Here is a 23,172-nt window from a genome sequence, read left to right as displayed (position 1 = left end):
TAAATAGAGGTTGGAAACAGACGTAAATTACTAAAACTTAATATTGATTTCCTTAACTAGAGCGGAGCATAGACTCTATGCTTAAATGTGCACGTGACCACCATGTGACCATGCAGCCAATCGCCTTAATTAATTACTCCAATGTACGTTCGTCCACAAATCCCAAGTCGTGCCAAGCTCTATCGTATACTATGCCTAAGATAACTGCTGTAAGTATATTACAAGATCTAAGTCTATTAATGAATTTTCAAATTTCTTTGTCAATCGATCGTCTCTAGGGTTGTACATCGAAAATCACCAGCATTACAAGAAGCACAAAAATAAGAACACATGTAAATCCCAGCTGTCTGGCAAGACTGTTTATATATTTCTCATCCCAACGCGAACGCTTCCTCTTTACAAACCGCACAGGTTTGAGTTTCTTCTTGCTTTCCACACTCTCACTGCTCAGACTGTCAGCTAGTTCTTGCTGGTTGTCGTTTCGAAGTAATTCGCAGAACATGGGAAACAGTGTGGGGTCTTGATACTGTAATATATCAATCAGAAGAGTCGAGGTTTTTTCCTTCTCGTCGTGTAGAGAGCGAAGATGATCCAGTTCGTCTTTTGTGATGAGATTTTCCGAGGCAAAAACCGACAAAAGGTCTTCTGTTAATATGAATTGATCTAGTAACAACGCTTCCCTCTCGACGAGTCTAGTCCAAGGGTTCTTCTTCTCATCTACATTCATTAGTCGGACTCAAGTAGGATCAGATTAACGCGCGCTAAAGTACTTCGGAATCCTTAACAAGGACGCGCGTGTTACTTAAAAATTTGCGTCATGTTTGACGGTTGATATATTTTTAGCTTAAAGATCAAGTCAAACCTACAACTGATTTTATACTACCAAACACCTTGCTAATATTCATCTTCCATGCGTTCAGACGACTATTGAGTGACTCCCATTGTTGACGATCAAACTGGCGATGCATGAGTGACCTACAAGTATCAGCAAATCAACATACGGGTGTGTGTGTATGTGCGTGTGTATGTGCGTGTGTGTGTGTGCGCGCGCGCGCGCGCGTGTGTGTGTGTGTGTGTGTGTGTGTGTGTGTGTGTGTGTGTGTGTGTAAATGCTTACGTAAACTGCACTTTCTTTTCAACTTGGTTGATCTTTGCTCCTATTAGCTTAGCCCGTATACCTATCACACACAGCCATTACATTCAGCTCTTCACGACTGCATCCACACATTACCGTTGATTACAAACTCCTCAATTTTATCTTCTTCCAACTTCAACTGTGGAGCTATCTGCTCAAACGTCACCTCACTAGATGATGCAGCCAAAGAAATGATTGTCAGCAGACGCATTTTCTTTAAGTTTTTCTCATGTGAAAGCCCTACGAAAACACAACAGAAAACACCATACAATCAGTCATCACTCTAATGTAATAAACACGCACGATCAAGTAGATGTGTTTACCTTCTGACTCAATGAATGTTTGATGTTCTGCATAAAAGGTTATGTAATCAGAGAGTGTGCCGCTCACAAATATTTTCAAAAGCTAACGATAAGAAGGTAAGAATTCAGACGAAACAGTTAGATACACTGAGTAGTTGAAAAGAAACATAAAAACAGTACACACACACACATACACACACACACACACACACACACACACACACACACACACACACACACACACTCACACACACACACACACACTAAATTAACCAACAAAAATAAACAACACAAAACGACCACACAAACAGATAGATAAACAGAGACAAACATGAAGACACATGTGAGTAGGTTAGCATGTAAACATATAATCTAAATTTCCTTACAGATTAGCCATGAGCTACCACAACAACCAATAATGACCTGAGTGACATGTCTACTAAAGTCTCTACCTCGTGCACTTCTGTTCCTTTCAATGCTTCAATTGGTAGCAATACGAGTAGATGATCAAGCAGCAAAGCCTCTGGATCTGCAACAGCGTCTATAATACACTGATGTGCATCAGCTGATGCTGTAGGAAGTTCGTCAGCACTGTACGTTCTCAACAAGTCAACTTGCACATCACTGGCTTCTCTACACACAGAAATGTGATCAAATAATTAGTGTAATGTGGTAGCTAAGAGTAGATATTACTCTCTACGTACAATAACAAATAAACAAACAGACTACTAAACAACACACAAACAGATAAACAAACAAACAAATAAACAAACAAACAAATAAACAAACAAACAAACATATAAACAAATAAAGAAACAGATAAAAAATAAAAAGATAAACAAACAAACAGATAAACAAACAAACAAACAAACAAACAAACATATAAACAAATAAACAAACAGATAAAAAATAAACAAAGAGATAAACAAACAAACAGATAAACAAACAAACATATAAACAAACAAATAAACAAAGAGATAAACAAACAAACAAACAGATAAACAAACAAACAGATAAAAACAGATAAACAAAAGCAGATAAACAAACAAACAGATAAACAAACAGATAAACACATAAACAAACAGATAAACAAACAAACAGACAGATAAACAAAAAACAGATAAACAAATGGACAAACAGCTGTACAAACAGACGAACAAGTGCAAACAATAACCAGCCACATCAACACATCAGTTTTCCACAGAAATCGCCAACACAGGGATCTCACTTTTTCTTATAATGTCTCAATGTTTTATGTAACACATGATATGCTTCCCTCGCTTTCGTTTTCTCTGTTTTCCACACTGTCAGCCATCCATTCAACTAAAATGACAAAACATTGACCAAAAGGTTAATTCTAAATTTTTCTGCATGTCTTGCCTTCTTCAAGCTGACGGGGACAGTCAGAGTGCTGTTCAGATCGACAGACAAACGCAGCAATGCGATCCACACGTCCAATCGTACAGGACACTTCTCGTCCATTGCAGCATACAGAATATTCAATCTAAAATCAAGGAACAAATACAGAAAAGACCGAAACATGTACACCAATCATGTTGAGTTACAGTTGAAATCGTGAATGTCTGTTTTCAGTTGTGATGTTGGACGAGAGTTCTCGTGTCAACGAACGAAGAACGGATAAGAACTCGTCTTGTTTCAACATGAATGAGAACGATAGTACACAATTCAGCACACTCTCTGCATCTATAAATACAAAGATATTAATCATGATCAAATAGTGTAGCCGTTGCTGTACAATTTATTGTTAATTAAATATTAAAACTAAGCAACATGTGATATTGAAATGTTTCCACCCAAGATATGAACAGATCTCACTTAAAGACAAGGTTGGGTCCCAAGGTGTCAGGATACAGAAAATGAGTGTACATGATATTTCTTCCAATACACGGTCAAACCCATTTATTGAAATAAATAAACAAATGGGGAGCAGCTAGCAACCCCTGTCCAACACGGTTAACAATCCCGTGGCGACATATGGGACAGCAGCTAAGAGCTCTAGACTAGCTACAACGAAGTTGGCTAGCACAGCAAGACTAAAGTAAAAGAGAAGACTAAGTTAACCATTAATTAAACACAGTAACAAGGCTATGAACTGTTCCTCTTGATCCAGATTTTAAATGACTCTTCCATGACAGTCTTGATAATCTGAAGACACATGTTCTCCTTTGTCCTAGCTGGTATACGTAGTTCCGTGCACAAAGAATTCAAATTGGCATTATGAATAAAACCTCTCGATCCAACGAGAAGGTTAAATTGCTTTACGAGATATCTCTTTTCTGACAGAGACTGCACTAGGTCGTAATATCTTGCAGTTTTTCTTTCGTCAGCTGCATCGAAGTTGGACTCATGACAGACAGTAAGTTCTACTAGGTAAATTCTCTGTACCACGTCGTTCCATAGAATGACGTCAGGTCTTTTGGCGGTCACAACGATGTCTGTTGGAAATGGAACAGTGCTGCAGGCAAGATCAGCGAAAACGTTGTAATTACTGGTGGACGTATTCTGAGAGATGGTGTCGTAGATTATCTTGAGAACAGCGAGATTATTGCACTGGAGGGATGCATCCCTCAATACTATTGTATTTATTGTATCGAAGAGATGCATACCACAATACTATCGTATTTATTGTATTGAAGATATGCATCCCTCAATACTATTGTATTTATTGTATTGAAGAGATGCATCCCTCAATACTATTGTATTTATTGTATTGAAGAGATGCATCCCTCAATACTATTGCATCTATTGTATTGAAGAGATGCATCCCTCAATACTATTGTATCTATTGTATTGACGAGATGCATCGCTCAATACATTAATTAAAATTCAAATCCCGCATTTTCTCTAGCATAAATTCCGTATGCACAGCTGCACCTTCATCACTTGCTTTCGCCATACAAATCGAAAACGAGTTGGCTACTGCTTGAATAATCTTCGCCACGTCAACTTCTCCTGATGTCGTCTCATCAAACGACGCTCCAAGAGATGTTAAATAATCTTTCAACTCTTGAGCCTTCAAAAATTTTCGAAACAAGCAGAATGAGGCTACAAACCGCATGCTACTGCAGATTCAGCACAAACCGTGCACCTCGCGGAGGACCCCACCCGTGCGAGAAATGCACATTACCTGTTCCTCCTCTGTTATGTCTATAAACGCCGTTACCGACGCTGTCATCGTGAGTTTTCCTTGCTTCACGACAGAGACAAGATCAACGTGGAGATTACAATACGCATGCGCAAACCGTTATGCAAGTGATTCGCTCTGTCAGTCGAAATGCGTTCAGCAACCTTGCTTTAGAAGAATGGTATGAGCAATAAATAATGCACTCTGTTAGTCATATAAATATTAAGACGTTCGGGTAACGTTTTCAAGAACAGGTTGAAGCATCCGGGACATTAAATTGTATTTATTGATTTATAGGCTGCTAGCCAATAGAAACTTCTCTAATCAAAGGATTCTGTACATATACGAAAATTCTCCTTCGGTGCGTTGACTTACATTTAAATTTTCTTATTTACTTATTTTAATTAATAAAATTTTTTAGGTTGTCATTGGAAGACACCAGGTACTTTGTTAAAGTACACCCACACAAATTATTGAAACACATTTTTGTTTCTGCGCTTGCAATGGTCGGAAGTCCAAGGCCATGTGGGTAACATTGGTCTGGGACTCCAAGGTTTTGTCTGGTGTGTGTGTGTGTGTGTGTGTGTGTGTGTGTGTGTGTGTGTGTGTGTGTGTGTGTGTGTGTGTGTGTGTGTGTGTCATGGCGGTACACATACATGTGTCCTCTCATGTAGAATCCATGGATTGAGTGCAACGTCGGTCAGTGTGGTTCTCGAAATGTTGCCATAGTGAGACGACACAGTGGAGGTGGTGCAGTCTACCACGTGCGTGTGACCTTCAATCACCAAATTCGGACTGAACTTATTGCACCTTTGTATCCAAGGATATCGGCAACACAAACATTTCATTTCTAACACAAACAAAAGACTACAATCGGGCGGCCAATTTGGAACTTATTGTACGAGCAATGAAACGACACTTCAATATCAACTTGACTGTTTCATCACGAGACGACTTGTTGATTCATGGCAAATACAAGGTGGGCAATCCAACACGTTGCGACATCTCTGCATTGCACTTTACAATTCATGTATATGAAACCCGGTCTATTATCTGTGAAAGTGATTGGTATGTAGGTGTCCGGGTCAGCTGCTAGGATTACACGTCGTGGTTGCTATCATCATCTAACTTTGTTGGTAGATGTGGACACATCAGCCATTCGAGATATCTTGAGATCAAGAATGGTGAGATTGAATATTTGTGAAGGCAAAATTGAAACGCAAATGGGTTTTTGAATACGAGGATGTGATTGTAATTGAGACAGACAGACAGACAGACAGACGGACAAACAGATAATTTATTCTCATACAGATTCTACTTGTACGCATGCTACGATTTTTTTACAGACAGACAGACACATAGACAGACAGACAGATTAATAGACAAACAGACAGACAGACAGACTAATAGACAAACAGACAGACTAATAGACAAACAGACAGACTAATAGACAAACAGACAGACAGACACAGAGACAAACAGACAGACAGAGTCAGTCAGACAGACAGACAGACAGATGGGCATACAGACAGTCTAATAGACTGAGATCTTTAATTGTGTCCAATCTATGATGTTTCCTTGTACACTAGCCTATCATTCAATCTAAAGCAACACAAAGCGTCCCATCACCTATGGGCACTCTGAGTCAAATCAGAGACAGTGTAACACACCAACAAGTAGCAGATGCAGTTGCCACTGAATTTCTAGAAACAGGCCACGCCCACACATACTCGTCAACAAGCGTTGACCCAGATGAGAAACGATTCCCTGAGATATCAAAACTGTCAAATGCGCTACGAGTGAGACACTTGACTGTTTTGTTGCATCGTTTTGTTGCATAAGAGGCTGGTACATGCCAAGTTGTATGTTTGAAATCTGGTAGTTAGATTGCATGCCCTAGAGATACTTTGTTGGAATAGTTTGCCTTTGGGCTGCATCACCTTGTAGCATGTGTTCTGTGAGATGCCAGCTTGTCACCCTGTGTCTGTCCATCTGTCTACTTGCCTGTCTGTCTGTCTGTGTGTGTGTGTGTGTGTGTGTGTGTGTGTGTGTGTGTGTGTGTGTGTGTGTGTGTGTGTGTGTGTGTGTGTGTGTGTGTGTGTGCTTGCCTGTCTGTCTTGCTGTCTTGCTGTTTTCCACTTGCTTGCCACGTGCTCACCAGTTTGTATGCACGCGTGAATTCATTCATCATTTGTTGCTCTCCTCTGCAGGCTTGGGACTGGACGTATGGTAAAACGCCTCCATTTACTGTGAGAAGAGAAGCAGTTTTGCCCATAGGAGAAATGGTGAGCACTCACTGCCAATCAATTGTTTATCCATTTGTTGCACGTCACGTCACACAGTACACTAACAATCTATAGTAATCAATTACAATGACAGGAAACACCCAGATTTCTGACACCATACTGCTACTCACACACACACACACACACACACACACACACACACACACACACACACACACACACACACACACACATGCACACACACACGTGTACACACACACACACACACACACACACACACACACACACACACACACACACACATGCACACACACACACACATGCACGCACGCACATGCACACACACACACACACACACACACACACACACACACACACACACACGGCTCGCATATCAGGCATTGCTGGTACGACAACATCTCTCACTCACTCACTCTCTCTATAGAAATTGGAATTGCAGTGCATCCGCGGAAACATAACAGCAGCATCTGTTGACTGTCCAAGCCTAACATACACTGATTGCTCGATAATGTCTCAGCATCTAAATGGTATGAATAGTTCTTTGTCACAAACAATGTTTATAAAAATATGGTTTCTTCTTCAAGGACAACGTTTCTGGCCATCTGACATCCGTAAAGCTATGAGTTATGCTGCCAGGCATCTGCGAGACAATGGAAATGAAAACAGTAGATTAGCATGTGATTGGGTTGCTGAGAGTGTAATGTAGTTGTATTTATAGTAAAGTAGGTTCATCAGGTCTGGACTTGTGACTAGTGTGTGTGTGTGTGTGTGTGTGTGTGTGTGTGTGTGTGTGTGTGTGTGCATCCATCTGTCTGCCTGCCTGTCTATTTGTCTGTCTCTGTGTTTGTGTCTCTCTGTTGTCTGTCTGTAATTTGCCTGCATGTCTTACTACCTTTATGCAGCCAACCAGTTCGGCAGAGGTGCCTTCAACTGCTGCAGGTACCACCTCAGTCTATTATATTGTAACTTCAGCTTCCCATAGAGAAGTCGTTCAGTTTTGGAATCAAGTCTCTCTTCACTCCGAGGATGCACACTGTGGCAGAACAGTTGACCATCTGACCCTGATGGACAGAAATATCCAAGATTCGAGTTCAATCTAAAGTGAAATATCACATTCCAATGGATGGACTCAATACTATGTGTTGGTTGATTGTACCTGAGGATACGGGAGTAATCAAATTTGTGTAGCGACAGGAACGTTTGTACTTGATTGAGAACATTGATTGGATCAGACACGAACTCGTCACTATCAACTATCAAAATCTGAAAGCAACAAATAGTGGTGACTCCTGATTTGACAGCTGCTAGGTACATGCAGGCACACACACACACACACACACCTGTTTTCTGTCGTACAGCTTTGACCAAAGTTGCAATTCCATGGTATAGTCACTTTCTTCTAAACATTTATGCGTTGATGCTGCTGATGTAACAAACTCAGTCAATTCCTCACTCTACAAAAAAAAAACACCACTTGAATACAACAACAAACAGACGGCCACCAATACAACACACACACACACACACACACACACACACACACACACACACACACACAGAAAGACAGAGACACACACGTGCGTATGCACACATGGACACAGACACACAGCAACACACACACACACACACACACACACACACACACACACACACACACACACGCACACACACACACACACACGCACACACACACACACACACACACACATGCACACACACACACACCACACACACACACACACACACACACACACACACACACACCACACACACACACACACACACACACACACACACACACACACACACACACACACACACAGCACACACAAGCAAACAAATTGACCATGTCTAGAACTTGCATCACTTTCCAATCATCATATCATCCCTTGTCTTACCTTGCACAGTGACTGCACCAATCGTATTGGATTCTTCACTAGAAAAATGACACGTGCTTCCGGCAACAAAGCCGTAATCCTCTTTATAACCAACACATTGGACAAAGATGACCCCGAAACAGAATCAACAACGATGTGACCAAGCTTCGGCTCTTCAAAATGACTCATATACCTTTAAAGATCACAAACAAATTTACTTGATCACAAGTCATTTGTGTGACTGATTGTGACTGCTCGCTAACCAATCGAGTCCCTTGAGATAGTCTCTTGTAAAGAAGTCTGTACTGTTGACTGACAATCGTGATACGTTGCCTTTCACTTGAGCGTGTGCGTGCAGAGCTAGCCACTTGTGAAGAACGTGGACACCAGACTTTGCTGGTCCAACAACAAGAACATTCGGGAGACGTTTGCAGGATTTCTTGGAACTCCATATTGATTTGTGTCTAGTGTTAGCACATGGGGGCTGAACAGAACGATGTAAATAAACACCAACATCATACATAATAAAAAACAGACAAACAGCAAAGATGCTTGATGGCAATATAGATAGACAAATGGCAAGCAGTTATTACAGGCAGTGGTGGATCCAGAGATTCTGAAAGGGGTAAGTGCACTTTAGGATACTGATAACGTGACGTCACAAAACAAAATCAGAAAGATCTATTAACTTAATTAGTGATAACAAATTAACCAAACTTGTCCGGCTCAGACACCTCGAGAAACTTGAGTAATTACAAGAATGGAGATCCTTCCACCGGCTGGTCACCCTACGTGACTAGCTTGTACGGTGCTCATCCGCTATGAACGACAAACACCACTACGAAACTCGAAATTCCCGACTGTTGGGTACTTCCGGTCTCAAAAGGGGTGGGTGGGTGCATGATGCCTGTTGCTCCACCCTCTAGATGCACCACTGATTCTAGGTACATTACATTGTCATATGTAAAGCACGCTGAGTGTGCAACAAACCAGTTTCCAGCAAATCGTTAGCCCGCAAATTGTTTCTATCACTTGCTAATGCAACTATTTCTATAACTTGCTAACGTGACTACATTTATTTGTATTTCTATCACTTGCTAATGTAACTACATTTATTTGTATTTCCATCACTTGCTAATGCAACTATTTCTATCACTGCTAATGTAACTACATTTAGTTGTATTTCCATCACTTGCTAATGTAACTACATTTATTTGTATTTCTATCACTTGCTAATGTAACTACATTTATTTGTATTTCCATCACTTGCTAAAGCAACTATTTCTATAACTTGCTAATGCAACTATTTCTATCACTGCTAATGTAACTACCTTTAGTTGTATTTCCATCACTTGCTAATGTAACTATTTCTATCACTTGCTAACGTAACTATTTCTATCGCTTGCTAATGTGCTTGGATTGTTTTGCTGGTAGTATTCTCGTCCATTTTTTTCTCATTTGGTGCAACCGTACTGCATCATATGTTACACACAAATATACTTTGCACTGGGGTCTGGACATAAGACGGGCAGCATTCGCTACACGAATGATTTCCTACTGAAAATTTTACTTTCTGCATTCGCATTACGGTACCACCATACCGAGCACGTTCAGAAAACGTAATCTAGGTACGCACTGTAGTATACAAAATCTTGAACTCACTATAATTATAATACCCCGTTTACACGAGCACACATAGCGAGCCAAGCCGTGCCAGCCCAGCATTTCAGCCCACGTTTACATGACACACTCTGTAAAAGCAAGCTAATGCTTTTAATGGGTGTGTCATTAACATGACTTAGTTACTTGAGATTGACATAGCTCGCATTTGCAATGGACAGAAGCCAAGCTGCTCGTGTTTTTTCTCTATGGCTTTACAACAGTCATATCGGGAAATGCATAGGACATATAACGAGACATCGTACTATTCATACGAAACGTAGATCTATTCGTATGAGACGTAGGTCTATCACCAGGCGACTGTTGCAGTAACAAAGTTCAAAAGATCTGTTTCTTGCATATCTTGGTCTCCGTTTCACTTCACGCCATTTGTACCAAGTGAGCAAGCGCGGCTCGTTTTCCAGCACACTATGCGTTTACACGATGTACTTGACCCGAGGCAGCCTGTGGGTAAACGGGGCATAATACATTGACATTAAGACAAAACATAAAAGATAAAAGTCAATGAGAGGTAAGACACACATGACAAACAGCATAATCTACACTTTGTTAACTAATTAATCCGATCTAACCTTCCACAGAGGCTCCACATCTTGCGGATACGATTCAAAGTAGCGTCTTGCCAATTCCAATGGTGACACAGCCTTCAGTCGAATGTTCGTCCATTTACCAACAAATTCAACTAAAGCTTTTAGCAAAAAATTGGCAAGACGATCACTACCATAGTTAGACATGTGAGTCATAAAGACACTAAACTGCAACAACAACAACAACAACAAATGTCGATTACCTCATCAAGCTGTAGCAAATTTATTAAATTATATTAAAAAATAAAATTAAGATTTTTAGTCTCACCTGATTTGCTACAATGGTTTGGAACACTGAGCCACCTTCTGCAATGGCACGAAGACCTTTGCCTCCATTGTGATATTCACTAAAGCGATTTATGGTTGTATACAAAGTGCATGTCTGTCTGGGAAGAACCTAATATTGTAGAAAAGAAATGTTATTGCAATGATATGCACTTTGTAAATATCAAGAGTGAAACTGATATACAAATAAAAACAACAGATAGACATACATACGACATAAAGAGCAAACAGACAAACATACATAAACAATACAAAAAATTAACGTACAGCCAACAGACAAAAATCAGATACCCAAACAGAGAGATAAGCAAACACAGATAAACACACTGACACACACACACACACACACACACACACACACTGACACACACACACACACACACACACACACACACACACTGACACACACACACACACACACACACACACACACACACACTGACACACACACACACACACACACACACACACACACACACTGACACACACACACACACACACACACACACACACACTGACTGACACACACACACACACACACACACACACACACACACACACACACACACACACACTGACAAACACACACACACACACACACACACACACACTGACAAACACACACACACACACACACACACACACACACACACACACACACTGACACACACACACACACACACACACACACACACACACACACACTGACACACACACACACACACACACACACACACACACACACACACACACACACACACATACACACAGCAGGCAGATACCAACCATGATATCCTTAAACACAAATCCTCTTCTCTCCTTCGCAACAGGAGACGGATACTCTTCAGTTGACGTCACACTCACGTTATACAACTTCTTCCAAGCCTCAAACAGAGGCAAGTGCACTGGATACACACCAGAATGATGAGGTGAAACTGCATATCCAGGAACAATAGGAATTTTGTGATCAACCGCAAACTGCCTGTTCTTTTCCATGTCTTTAACCAATGATGCCACGGAGGTAAACAAATGAGGCTGCGTATGTGTCAGCATGTGATCAAACCATAGAAACCGAGATGCATTACCAACAAGACATCGATCTCCCAGGTTTTCGTCTGATGTGCCGCGTTGATAAAACCCTCCAGAATAACCCAGATAAAACACAAATCCAGGAATCCTGTTGGCCAACCAGGCCTGAGTTTTGATCAGAGCGTCAACATCCGTGTGCTTAAGCCGAATTCCAGACTTTCCAGTAAAAATGTCATCGATATCAACTTGAATGTAACGTTCTAATGGAAGATGCACGGAGCCTTTAGAAAGATAGAAAATAGAGTCAAGAAATAGCAGCCAATTGACCCACACACGAGGGTCACCACCCAACCAAACTTTCTGTATTCCATCCGAACTGCCTTGATCATGTAAAGCCAAAACATTTTGTGAGACTCCATAAGATCGACTTTTCACACCCATCAAAACTGGTTGATATAACTGATCACGTGATATCATCCTTGACCAGACGGTGTCAACAGGAATTAGTATTGTCGACTTCAAACGACGAAAGATTCTTAAGATTGGAGACTTCACATTCAGTTGAACTCTACCAAACGTCTGCTTGTATTCTATCCTAAAGGATGGAGATTGTGCAGGCGGTGATACACTCAATGCAAAGATAATCTTCCCGACTCCAAAATCCTGACAATACTTCGTCACCAATTGCATATCCAAGTTTGACATCCGAGAATACGCAACCACAGAGTCAAACACAATCACGCCAAACCGACCAACAATACAACTCCCGTCATCGACCCTCGTCATCGTCACTTTGGACTGCTTCGTGCTGAGATTAAGTGTCACATAAGGAATCCTATGAGTATCAACGACGTAAAGAATACTCTTTAACGCTTTCGACGTGCTGCTGCTTGCAATCACTAACACTTTTCCTTCATTCGTGACATTCAGTTTGAGTCCCGTATAAACAACAAAATGATTTCCAGTAACGACAGTTAAGCTCGGTACGAGGGAGGCAGCGGCGCTGTTCGATTTCGAGTCTGAAATTTTAGAATTTTGAGACAGTAATGTAGTTGTGAAATTACTCGTGGCGTTTCCTACCAACGGCATCTCAGTAGAATAATCATAGTCACTTGCATTGTGTGAAGCTCCATAGTGTGCGTCACTATCACGTGATAATACCACTTCCGGTTTATCACGTGATTCTTTTCGCATAATAACAACGCGTCCAACCCGTGCCTGATCGCTCTCGAACCTCTCCGACCTTCCAGAATCGATATATATCTCACGGCTAAGCAATCCGCTACGTTTCGTGTAGCTCCGTCTTCCCCACGTCCAACGAATTCTCTCATGTCGACGGAAACTCACTAGGAAGCCGCAACAAAGGACGATAACAATAACGCAAACAATCAAAACGGCTTTCAGTGCGGTTGGCATCGAACGCGGAAGCATGGCTGCACGTCAATGACATGCGTATTGCAGAGGCAAGCGAATGAGTCGAACGCGTTGATTGGTCATCTCGAGTCACGTGAGTCAGACATCTACGTCGTGAGTCAGCTGCGGTGGTGGTTGCCTTCTTCGTGTGCTCTTCTGCGCCTCGTTCTGCACGTTTTTCGGTCTCCGTTCGCTGCGTCAAGAGAGCAGCTATTCATGGTAGGCTTCAAACTGTCTAGTTTAATTAATTAGAACGATGTTCGTGGCAAGGCGTTTGTGTCTGTTGTTTGTGTCGCTCTTGCTCGCTGCTGAACGATCTAGCTCGTTGGGACAGTCTGAGGGGAGGGAGGAAAGCACGTGGAAATCGATCGATGACAAAATGCGTGGAAATAAGGTGCCTGGAGAGGAGAATTTCGGTTTAGGACACATACTCACGCACGCACACACACACACACACACACACACACACACACACACACACACACACACACACACACACACACACACTTCATTCATTCATTCATTCATTCATTCATTCATTCATTCATTCATTCATTCATTCAGTGGTCAACCATCAAACTCTGGAGCTGGGAGAAACGCTAATGTTTCTATAATAAATTTAATGAAAGTGACACTTAATGACAATAACACTTTCGTCTGCTATTATCTGTATGCTCATATTCAGTATGTTTCAGAGGTCATTTCTTAGTTAAACTCAGGATAGGGACTAGGCACCTTGGGGAACAATAACTATAGAGATTTGTTTGAATTGATTGTTGATTCAAATCACTCTTTGTATATTCCCGTGACAACAGGAACTGCTTGAAGGCATGCAAGTGAGTGTATTGCATAAGTTAGTGGCATGGGGTGTTTGTAGTTGTAGGGACTCTGGGGGTGGTCATAGTAGTAAAACTGTCACTTCTTGGTATTCATGACTTCTTGATATCCATGACTCTAAATTTAGGGTCTGCAACTTCCTTATGTCCACAATGTCTTAATGTTCATGACCACGGGATGTCCACAGACTTTCTACTGTAATGTCCATGACTGTTTACTGTCATCTTGATGTCCACTATTCAATTAAAGTGTAGCATCTTGACGAAATGTTGCTAGTACAATATGTGTGGTAGGGTAGAAACTAAGACATCTTGTGTCTTGTGACAATGTCAAACCGAATGTACACAATCAATTGACACGTTGCATGATAGCAGTGCTGCTGTGTAGTATTCTGTTTCTATGTTACAGATGGCAGAAAGGAATTTGGATCGGGTGAGTGTGAGCAGTCAAGATAGTCAGGACCACTTGACTGGATCACTCCATTTGGACAACTCTGTAGCATTCCATCGACTAGCCAAAAATCGTACATTAAGTGAACCTCTTATTGACTGCAATGACATTGAATCGTCCTATCGTGATACATCACCGGTGATTCGTTTCACTCGAAGTGTTGACTCTCAGTTAGGTCGACTGAGTCGAACAAGCATGCCAAGTGCTCTGATAGGACAAGGAAGAGCAAAAACTGCACAAGAGCGTTACATTGATGCCTCAGTCTATATTCAAGAAGGTGAAGACAATGACAAGTTTACAACACACCCAACTACACAAGGTGCAATGACTGGATATCGTCTCATCCACAACCATGTGGCTTGGACATTGGACCTTATTGCATCGATTTTGATTTTGGTCATATCAATTGCTGAATACCCATCTGTCTTTTTGGAGAAAGATACGTTTAATTTTTCTAGTCATGAGTCAACACACTACTTGGATGACTTTTATCTGCCTTTTCACACAGTCATTGAAGTTGCCTGTCTCTCTGTTGTACTTGTATTGCTTCTTTTCAGGATGAAATGGATGGGAGTGAGGCATTTCTTTCGGCATTTCCGCTCAGTCTTGAAGCTGTTTCTCATTGGTATCATGTACGTTGAGGTCATTGTTATATTGATCAGATTTCGCAATCACATTCGTGTTTTTCGTGCTCTCCGTCCCGTATTCTTGCTTGACAGTCATTATTGTCGTGGAGTTCGCCGTATGGCCCGACAGATTTTGCAGTCTATGCCCCCAATTCTGGATATGATGTTACTCCTTATAGCATTTATCCTTGTATTTGCTCTATTTGGGTATTTTCTGTTCATTGATGCCAAGAACAGCATTTATTTTGTCGATCTTTGGACATCATTTGTCAGTTTATTTATTCTTCTTACTACGGCGAACTTTCCCACTGTCATGATGCCTGTCTATTCTGAGTATTGGTGGGCTCCAATTTTCTTCATTGCTTTCCTTTGTATCGGACTGTATTTGATCATGAATCTTCTTTTGGCTGTTGTTTACAGCACATTTAGCACATTTGAAAAAGAAAAATTTCGAAAATTGTTTTTGCATAAACGAGAGGCTCTCTGCCGAGCATTTGATGTCATACACGGCTCCCAGAATATGAATTTCGAGCAGTTTTCTGGACTAATGAAAGTCCATAAACCACATTGGAACAACTGGCGAGTGCTTTGCTGTTTTAAAGCCCTTGACAAAGACAACAGCAATAGTCTTTGCCTCCAAGAATTTCTTCACTTTTATGAAGTCATTAACATGAAATGGATACAATACAGTGATCTGGAGGGTGAGGCTCGATGGTATAGCTGGATTAAAACAAAGAGAATTCGTAAATTTTTCCGGGGAATAACCATATTTGTTGAGCATAAAATTTTCAAATACATCATCAACTTTTCTTTGATCTGCTTTGGCATATTTCTCATCTACGTGGCAGCTGAAACAGGAGCGCAGCCAGAGTCTGTCAATGTGATAGTAAATGGCACAAATGTCTCTCTAGGTGGCAGATGTATCTACCTTAATAAAGAGAACACTGTGTACTGGATCAATGTCTTTTTCCTTGCTTTGTATTCCATTGAAGCTGTACTAAAGCTGGTTGGACTTGGTTTGATCCCTTACTTCAGTCATGCATGGAATGTGTTTGATTTCCTTTGTGTGTTGCTCTCAGCTGTTGGCATGACAGTTGACCTTGCCAATTACAAGTCATTGCCTCTTTACGAAGCGTGTTCAGATGGACACAGTGCAAAAGATTGGTTGCGATATGTTCTTTATGCTCGAGTTATTCGACTGTTCAGACTCTTTCAGATCAAGCAACGATATCGAGATGTGCTCGGTACGCTGTTTGCGCTATTGCCTCGGATGTTCAATGTGGGATTGCTCATCATTTTGCTTTACTTCTTCTTTGCTATCATTGGCATGGAATGCTTTTCTTTCCTGCTTTACCCTGGTTGTTGCACAAAATACTGGACACCAGGATTCGATGTGCAATCAAATTACAATGGCAATACCACATATCCTGATCAACACACGTATTTCTTGAACAACTTCAACAACATTCTTCGTTCTTATGTACTTCTGTTTGAGCTCATGATTGTCAATAACTGGTATATCGCTATGAATGCAGTGACAGCAGAGTCTGGAACTCAGTGGACAAGACTGTACTTTATGATCTTTTTCATTGTCTCTGTCATTATCGTAGCCATCGTCATCTCATTCATCTTGGATGCTTTTCTATTCAGGATGGAGAGCTATGATAACGCTCGAGGTCAAGTATTTGGTGAAGGGGTCGACACAAAAGATGTTTATATTTCAAAAGATGAATATCAGCAATTTTGTCAGAAATTGCCAAATCTGATTAATGAAAATGGCTCATGGATGCATTTGCGATACAAGGGAAAGAGGAAGAAAACCAAGGCTGATTTCCGTCTGCAGATGTATGCAGATGAGGCGAAAGAGTGGGCAGTCGAGCAGGATGCTATACTTGAACGAGAGAGATCTACTGCTGCAACCAGAGGCCCATTGGCAACTTTGACACATGATCGTATGCTGCCGGATGGCCCAGATCTTGTAGAGAATCACTTTTCCAATGACTTAAGTGTTAGCGTCCAACCTGCTTCTGTAGTACAGACAGAATGAGTTTAGCTAAGGAGGAAGTTACTGTCATTGTCGACTTGGTAATCTATTGTTATTGCAGACATTCTAGAATTGTTTTTAAACAGTGTATATATACATCTATGTTTTCTATAAAGCTAACGTGTACTATTGAGTGGAACTCTGTCTGTGTAGGTCATCAAATCAATTTCACTGATTTCAGATAAACAATTTGTTGATTGACCATGAACTAATCATTACCCATGCATACACTGGTGAGGCAATCGCCTCACCCTATTACAGAGCAGACAACATTGCTGTAGACCTTGAAGCCAGTGCAATGTGTAGATCAATTAATGAGGATCAACATAGGGCAACAAATTCACAATATCACAATACGGTTGGACATTCAATGCAAAATCCAAACCTCAAACCATTTCAGACAACCATACAGTACATATACCCTCAATCATGACCTGGTGAGACACTGCATGCATTCATTATAGGCGCCAGTTTCCTTGATTAACAAAACACGCAATTGCTGAGTTGCCTACACCATCAATCAACACAGTGACGTTCTCATTTTCACTCAACCACGTCAAACAACTCACCATAAATGACAAACATCAACACGAGTATGTGTGACATGGACGCTCCTGCTATAGTTTTTGACAACGGATCTGAAATGTCAAGAGTTGGATTTGCCGGAAACAATGCTCCATGTTCAACCTTTCCAACTATTGTCGGTCACTCCAAGAGAACAAACGGTAGAAGCCTTGATGCCTACATCGGAGATGAAGCACAGACTAGACGAGGTCTACTCGATATTGAATATCCTGTGGATCACGGAATTGTGTCCAACTGGGATGACATGGTGATGGTAATAAAGTTTCAAAGTCTGTGTATACATGTACTGTACTGTACTGTACTATATAATACACTGTATACATATTTATCATTGTCATTCTTAGATCTGGCATCACACATTTTATAAAGAGTTGTACGTTGCTGCAGAAGAGCATCCTATTCTTCTCACTGAACCGCCGCTCAATCCACAAGCAAACCGAGAAAAGATGGCTCAAATTGTATTTGAGACATTCGCAATGCCTGCCATGTATGTCGCCATCCAGGCCGTCCTCTCTCTCTACGCATCTGGACATACAACAGGCATTGTTGTCGACTCTGGTGATCGAGTATCGCATGCTGTACCAGTCTATAACGGTTTTATTATTCCTCACACAGTCGGTCGAGTCAATCTAGGTGGTCGAGATATGACCACATATCTCATGCTTCTCTTATCAGAGAGAGGATATGCATTCAGTACAATGGCAGAACGAGAAATCATACGAGACATGAAAGAGAAGCTAGCCTATGTGGCATACGATTTTGATCAAGAAATGACAACTTCATCGATAGAATGTTCTTTGCAAAACACTTACATGCTGCCAGATGGAAAGGTACGTACGTAATTGGTAAAATCAGTGTATATATTTGATTGTTTATTATTAATAAAATATGTAATATTTATTTATTAATAAATATATAATATTTATTTATAAAATTTAAAATATTAATAATAGTAGTTTATTAATAAATAAATACATATTTATTAACAATTTATTGAGCTGTTGGTTTTGCCTACCTGCAGGTGGTTAGTGTTGACACTGAATGTTTCCAGTGTCCAGAAGTTCTGTTTCAACCTGATTTTCTTAGCATGGGGCCACTTGGAATTCAACATGCTGCATACAATTCAATCATGAAATGTGATGCACTCATTTCAAACCTTTGTGCCCATATACTGCTAGCCGGTGGCACTACGTTGCTCTCTGGATTTCCGGCTCGTTTCCAGAAAGAATTGTCTGCATTGGCGCCATCCACTGTGAAGGTCAATGTCATAGCGCCATCAGATCGTAGATATAGCGCTTGGATTGGTGGTTCAATTCTGGCGTCTCTATCTACATTCCAGCAGATGTTGATCAGCAAGCAGGAATACGAAGAAGTCGGCCCTCAAGTTGTTCACAGAAAATGTTTCTGATTGTTATCAATACCAAGTTCAGCTTGACGCTGTACTGTCGATTGCCACACTATGTGCACGACGATTTTGTTAACAAGTTGGTCATCATGCTTTTAGTTTCCATTTTTCTCTGTCTACATTTCTACACAGCCTTGCACCTGTTACAATTGATTGTATACTTCTATTGTATATCCTTGTTACAAACATTTCAAATTTTTACTGTTTGAAAAATAGTTACTGGAGATCGAGTTTATTGATTGACATGGCACTCGACGCACTGACACAACGATCACTTGCAAACGTGCCATAGACTCAACCCAGTCTCTTTACGATTTTTCCTGTTTACTGGATGTCTCTTTAGTTTGTTGACGTCCTGAAAATAGCAGGGGTGGTGAAGAGGTTGCATACTTCGAGTCTAACTAGCACCAAGTCTCTACCACCTAAAATGCATTGCACATTGAGGAATCTACCTGCAGTACAGTAGTGAGTATCACATGCCATTGTATTCATACGTATTACACACTGTGAAACACTCAATCTCATGGGACTTGGATCAAGTGTTTTACAGTCTGATATTAATAGTTATCAGTTAATATAATTAACTGATACACCAGTACTTCTCATCACCTTGCTGTCTTTCATAGAGAAAATATGACAAATTTTCTGTCTTTCAAACGAGCATCATCACAAATCTGACAACAATACATAGGACCTTAAATAAATATACAAACATGCAAAACAACACAAAACACAGAACACACACACACACACACACACACACACACACACACACACACACACACACACACACACACACACACACACACACACACACACACACGACAACAACATAATACCAAAATACTCTCAATAGAATAATAATAATAATAATAATAATAATAATAATATATAATTATAATAATAATAATAGACAGTGCTTCTGGGATCTACTCGGACCCTTCGTAAAGTCATGTCTTCTTTCTAGACAGCCATGATGGTCAAAGTACTTCTGAAGCAGGGTTTACTTGTAATAGATTTTACAAACCAGACTGATCTGGTTGAGCACGACACATAATAATAAATACGCCTCAGAAGACGAAAACATGAAGACCTGTGTGTCCCGGATGCGATACACGAAAACGATACCGTACACTCTGCAATGTCCAAGAAAACACTAAAAACACCACGCCAACCCCACTAGACCGCTACCCGACTACACAGACCTAATCGCACACTAACGGACCAGCGTCAGCTGCGGCCGTCGACCGGGAAGTGTAGAAAATATTAGAAAAAGTCTCACACGCCTTTGTCCGTTTAGTGAGCGATCGCCGACGCTCACCCGATTGGACGACAAAAGGTGAAAACTTTATTATCTTGAGAATCTTTAAACGAACGTCGACAGTTGAGCACTCATTCGCTCAGCGATCACGCCGTTGCACGCTCTCTCTTTCTCACCGGAACGACCGACTCAGCTTTTCTCTGAGACACGACCCGGACGAGATACTACGTGAAAGATATACACACACTCTCTCTCTCGCTCACTAGGATCACGGTTAGTCACGCATTCGATAAATTAAACTTTACATGACAATGACAGACTACAACCGCCACACACACACACACACACACACACACACACACACACACACACACACACACACACACAGACAAGAGTCTCTTCTCTCCTCTCGTTCTCCTCTCTTCTCGGTCCGTGACTAACGTCGACTCCGATAGTGCTGATAAAGGTTCTATACCGAAACGCGTCCGCTGATTCGGGGCGACCGAGAACGAAAAACACTATACTTGGAGCCATGGTGGAATCAGGTCCTCTCTCTTGGACATGCGTACGTATGCTTGATGGTGTATGATGCTCTCCATCTTCTTTGACTGGTATGCGTGTTTGTCTAAGCCCAAACGGAACAATACATAGCGAACAAGATAGAGGTGGAGCAAGACTCACCGTCAAACTGCGAAAACATCCTTGGGTAAACGGTCATTGGCGATGTTTCTGATGCAGTGTGTCTGGAACGATCTGTGGTCGGATACAAATAATAAAGGTTCAATGTGAGTACGATCATAATCGGGTGTCAATGTGTCAACGGGGCCCTTTCTGGTCCGTTTTGTGCCATTACCGGGGATGTTATTGGCGGTTTCTCATGGCCTGTGGCGGTGGTTCTTCCGGGCGGACGAAGTCTGGTGTTTGAGTTCGTTTACCTTTGCTTTTTGCCTGCGTTCGTTAAGCATTTTCGTGGTTGCCATGACGCGTTTGAGGTCGGTGGCGTGGACTCTACGGCAACGCCGCCGCCGCCGAAACAGAAACATACACCACTCGCTAAGCGAGGTGGAAGACACTTTGATGATAAACAGTAACTGTAATAGTCTAGTAGCAGTAACCGATACGATTGATGAGAGCAATGTTATAAATACACGTCATGTTAGAAATCGCCCACCAGAGTCTCGTTCCGCCGTTTCAAACAGTCCAAAATCCATACTTGACACCCCCGCCACCGTCGGTAGATACGTCGTAAACAGAAGTCACGCTACACTATCACACACCGAACTAACAGTGCACGTACTCGACGAGGGGCTAACGTACGTACCCACCGAGACGAGACCCAATCGACAACGCCATATCCAAGAATTCGACAATTTCGCCCGTAAACTTAGACTCAAACTACACGCAAACCGTTGGCAAACGACGGACAACAACACACGAGACACAAACCACGGAGACACAGACGAATACCCAGACACCACCGACCATGCTATCGCACAGAGAACCGTCCACGCATACGGCACGACACCGTTCAAGAGACGATCCAAATGGGGCCCATCCAAGACAAACAACACCGCCCTCGAAGAATACATCGAAAGAACACGCCTCGCGCTAACGGAAACCAAACGGAAACGAAAATGCTACGCGTACGTATGAGACACCATAGAAACAAACTCCGACTATGTGATCGTAAAAAGATCTACCTACACAAATTTTTTTTTTTTTTTTTTTTTTTTTTTTTTTTTTTTTTTTTTTTTTTACACAAATCAAACACACACACACACACACACACACACACACACACACACACACACACTGCAACGATAGACGACACAATCCCGAAGGCGAATGGATGATCACACCGATCCAACGAGAAGACGATCCGAACAAAAGACCGACACTATAGAAGCACGCTGGATCCATAGACTCAAAACGACCGGACGATTCGGACTCATTAGGGCCGCGAACGGCTCAAACGGCAAAAACTCCACCACGACAACGAAAAATGATACGACAACAGAAGACAATTGTATTTTTCTACAAATTTGTAGAAAATACGTTTAATTAATTAAATAATTTACACATGAATAGTGTTTATATATAAAACTTACAAGTAATAGATAAGAGAGAACAATGTGAAAACCGCAGGCCAGTCGGGACGGAACAATTTAGGACGAAAACTGCGCGCAACAGTATTTCCGATTTCTGCGCATGCTTGCCTTTAACGCGCGTTCTTTAACAAATTGT

General features: G+C 41.3%; 6 protein-coding genes and 1 long non-coding RNA gene across 9 annotated transcripts; 3 read left to right on the top strand and 4 right to left on the bottom strand.

Moving 5' to 3' along the window:
- Positions 1-180: 180 nt before the first annotated feature.
- On the bottom strand, positions 181-750 carry LOC134189103 (uncharacterized). Its single transcript, XM_062657334.1, has one exon. The coding sequence runs from the start codon at positions 725-727 to the stop codon at positions 275-277; it is 453 nt and encodes a 150-aa protein (XP_062513318.1). The 5' UTR covers positions 728-750; the 3' UTR covers positions 181-274.
- Positions 751-817: 67 nt separating this feature from the next.
- On the bottom strand, positions 818-4,684 carry LOC134188961 (eukaryotic translation initiation factor 3 subunit M-like). Its single transcript, XM_062657178.1, has 10 exons — positions 4,586-4,684; positions 4,333-4,471; positions 3,003-3,141; positions 2,818-2,941; positions 2,666-2,760; positions 1,890-2,070; positions 1,459-1,540; positions 1,232-1,375; positions 1,118-1,178; positions 818-975 (listed from the first exon to the last, which is right to left on the bottom strand). Exons 1-10 carry the CDS (start codon positions 4,631-4,633, stop codon positions 852-854), a joined length of 1,137 nt encoding a protein of 378 aa, XP_062513162.1. The 5' UTR covers positions 4,634-4,684; the 3' UTR covers positions 818-851.
- A 20-nt stretch (positions 4,685-4,704) lies between these two features.
- LOC134188639 (lipoyltransferase 1, mitochondrial-like) lies at positions 4,705-7,585 on the top strand. Its single transcript, XM_062656808.1, has 9 exons — positions 4,705-4,763; positions 4,880-4,943; positions 5,004-5,024; positions 5,257-5,346; positions 5,406-5,561; positions 5,659-5,766; positions 6,172-6,381; positions 6,793-6,867; positions 7,274-7,585. The coding sequence occupies exons 1-9, from the start codon at positions 4,705-4,707 to the stop codon at positions 7,553-7,555; spliced, it is 1,065 nt and encodes a 354-aa protein (XP_062512792.1). The 3' UTR covers positions 7,556-7,585.
- Positions 7,221-13,777, bottom strand: LOC134189012 (bifunctional heparan sulfate N-deacetylase/N-sulfotransferase 3-like). Its single transcript, XM_062657240.1, has 9 exons — positions 12,065-13,777; positions 11,262-11,390; positions 10,979-11,161; positions 8,990-9,210; positions 8,748-8,919; positions 8,190-8,303; positions 8,006-8,112; positions 7,742-7,945; positions 7,221-7,489 (listed from the first exon to the last, which is right to left on the bottom strand). The coding sequence occupies exons 1-8, from the start codon at positions 13,736-13,738 to the stop codon at positions 7,744-7,746; spliced, it is 2,802 nt and encodes a 933-aa protein (XP_062513224.1). The 5' UTR covers positions 13,739-13,777; the 3' UTR covers positions 7,221-7,489; positions 7,742-7,743.
- A 69-nt stretch (positions 13,778-13,846) lies between these two features.
- Positions 13,847-17,926, top strand: LOC134189081 (two pore channel protein 1-like). The gene is made up of 2 exons (XM_062657312.1): positions 13,847-13,939; positions 14,966-17,926. Exons 1-2 carry the CDS (start codon positions 13,937-13,939, stop codon positions 17,678-17,680), a joined length of 2,718 nt encoding a protein of 905 aa, XP_062513296.1. The 5' UTR covers positions 13,847-13,936; the 3' UTR covers positions 17,681-17,926.
- A 343-nt stretch (positions 17,927-18,269) lies between these two features.
- On the top strand, positions 18,270-19,698 carry LOC134188673 (actin, clone 302-like). The gene is made up of 3 exons (XM_062656840.1): positions 18,270-18,515; positions 18,607-19,092; positions 19,284-19,698. Exons 1-3 carry the CDS (start codon positions 18,273-18,275, stop codon positions 19,668-19,670), a joined length of 1,116 nt encoding a protein of 371 aa, XP_062512824.1. The 5' UTR covers positions 18,270-18,272; the 3' UTR covers positions 19,671-19,698.
- A 201-nt stretch (positions 19,699-19,899) lies between these two features.
- On the bottom strand, positions 19,900-23,126 carry LOC134188674 (uncharacterized). Of its 3 annotated transcripts, none has more exons than XR_009971373.1 (6): positions 23,037-23,126; positions 22,100-22,962; positions 21,610-22,029; positions 21,315-21,553; positions 20,277-20,341; positions 19,900-20,089 (listed from the first exon to the last, which is right to left on the bottom strand). It is a non-coding gene; the product is annotated as an uncharacterized LOC134188674 (long non-coding RNA). The 3 variants fall into 3 exon arrangements; XR_009971374.1 differs by having other exon boundaries at positions 21,315-21,681; positions 21,782-22,029; XR_009971372.1 differs by having other exon boundaries at positions 21,315-22,029.
- Between the last annotated feature and the right edge of the window lie 46 nt (positions 23,127-23,172).

The sequence above is a fragment of the Corticium candelabrum genome, chromosome 13 (assembly GCF_963422355.1).
Source record: "Corticium candelabrum chromosome 13, ooCorCand1.1, whole genome shotgun sequence".
In the NCBI taxonomy this organism is placed as follows: Eukaryota; Metazoa; Porifera; class Homoscleromorpha; order Homosclerophorida; family Plakinidae; genus Corticium; species Corticium candelabrum.
The sequence above is the reverse complement of the archived record's forward strand: the minus strand, read 5'-3'. Positions and strand labels throughout refer to the sequence as shown.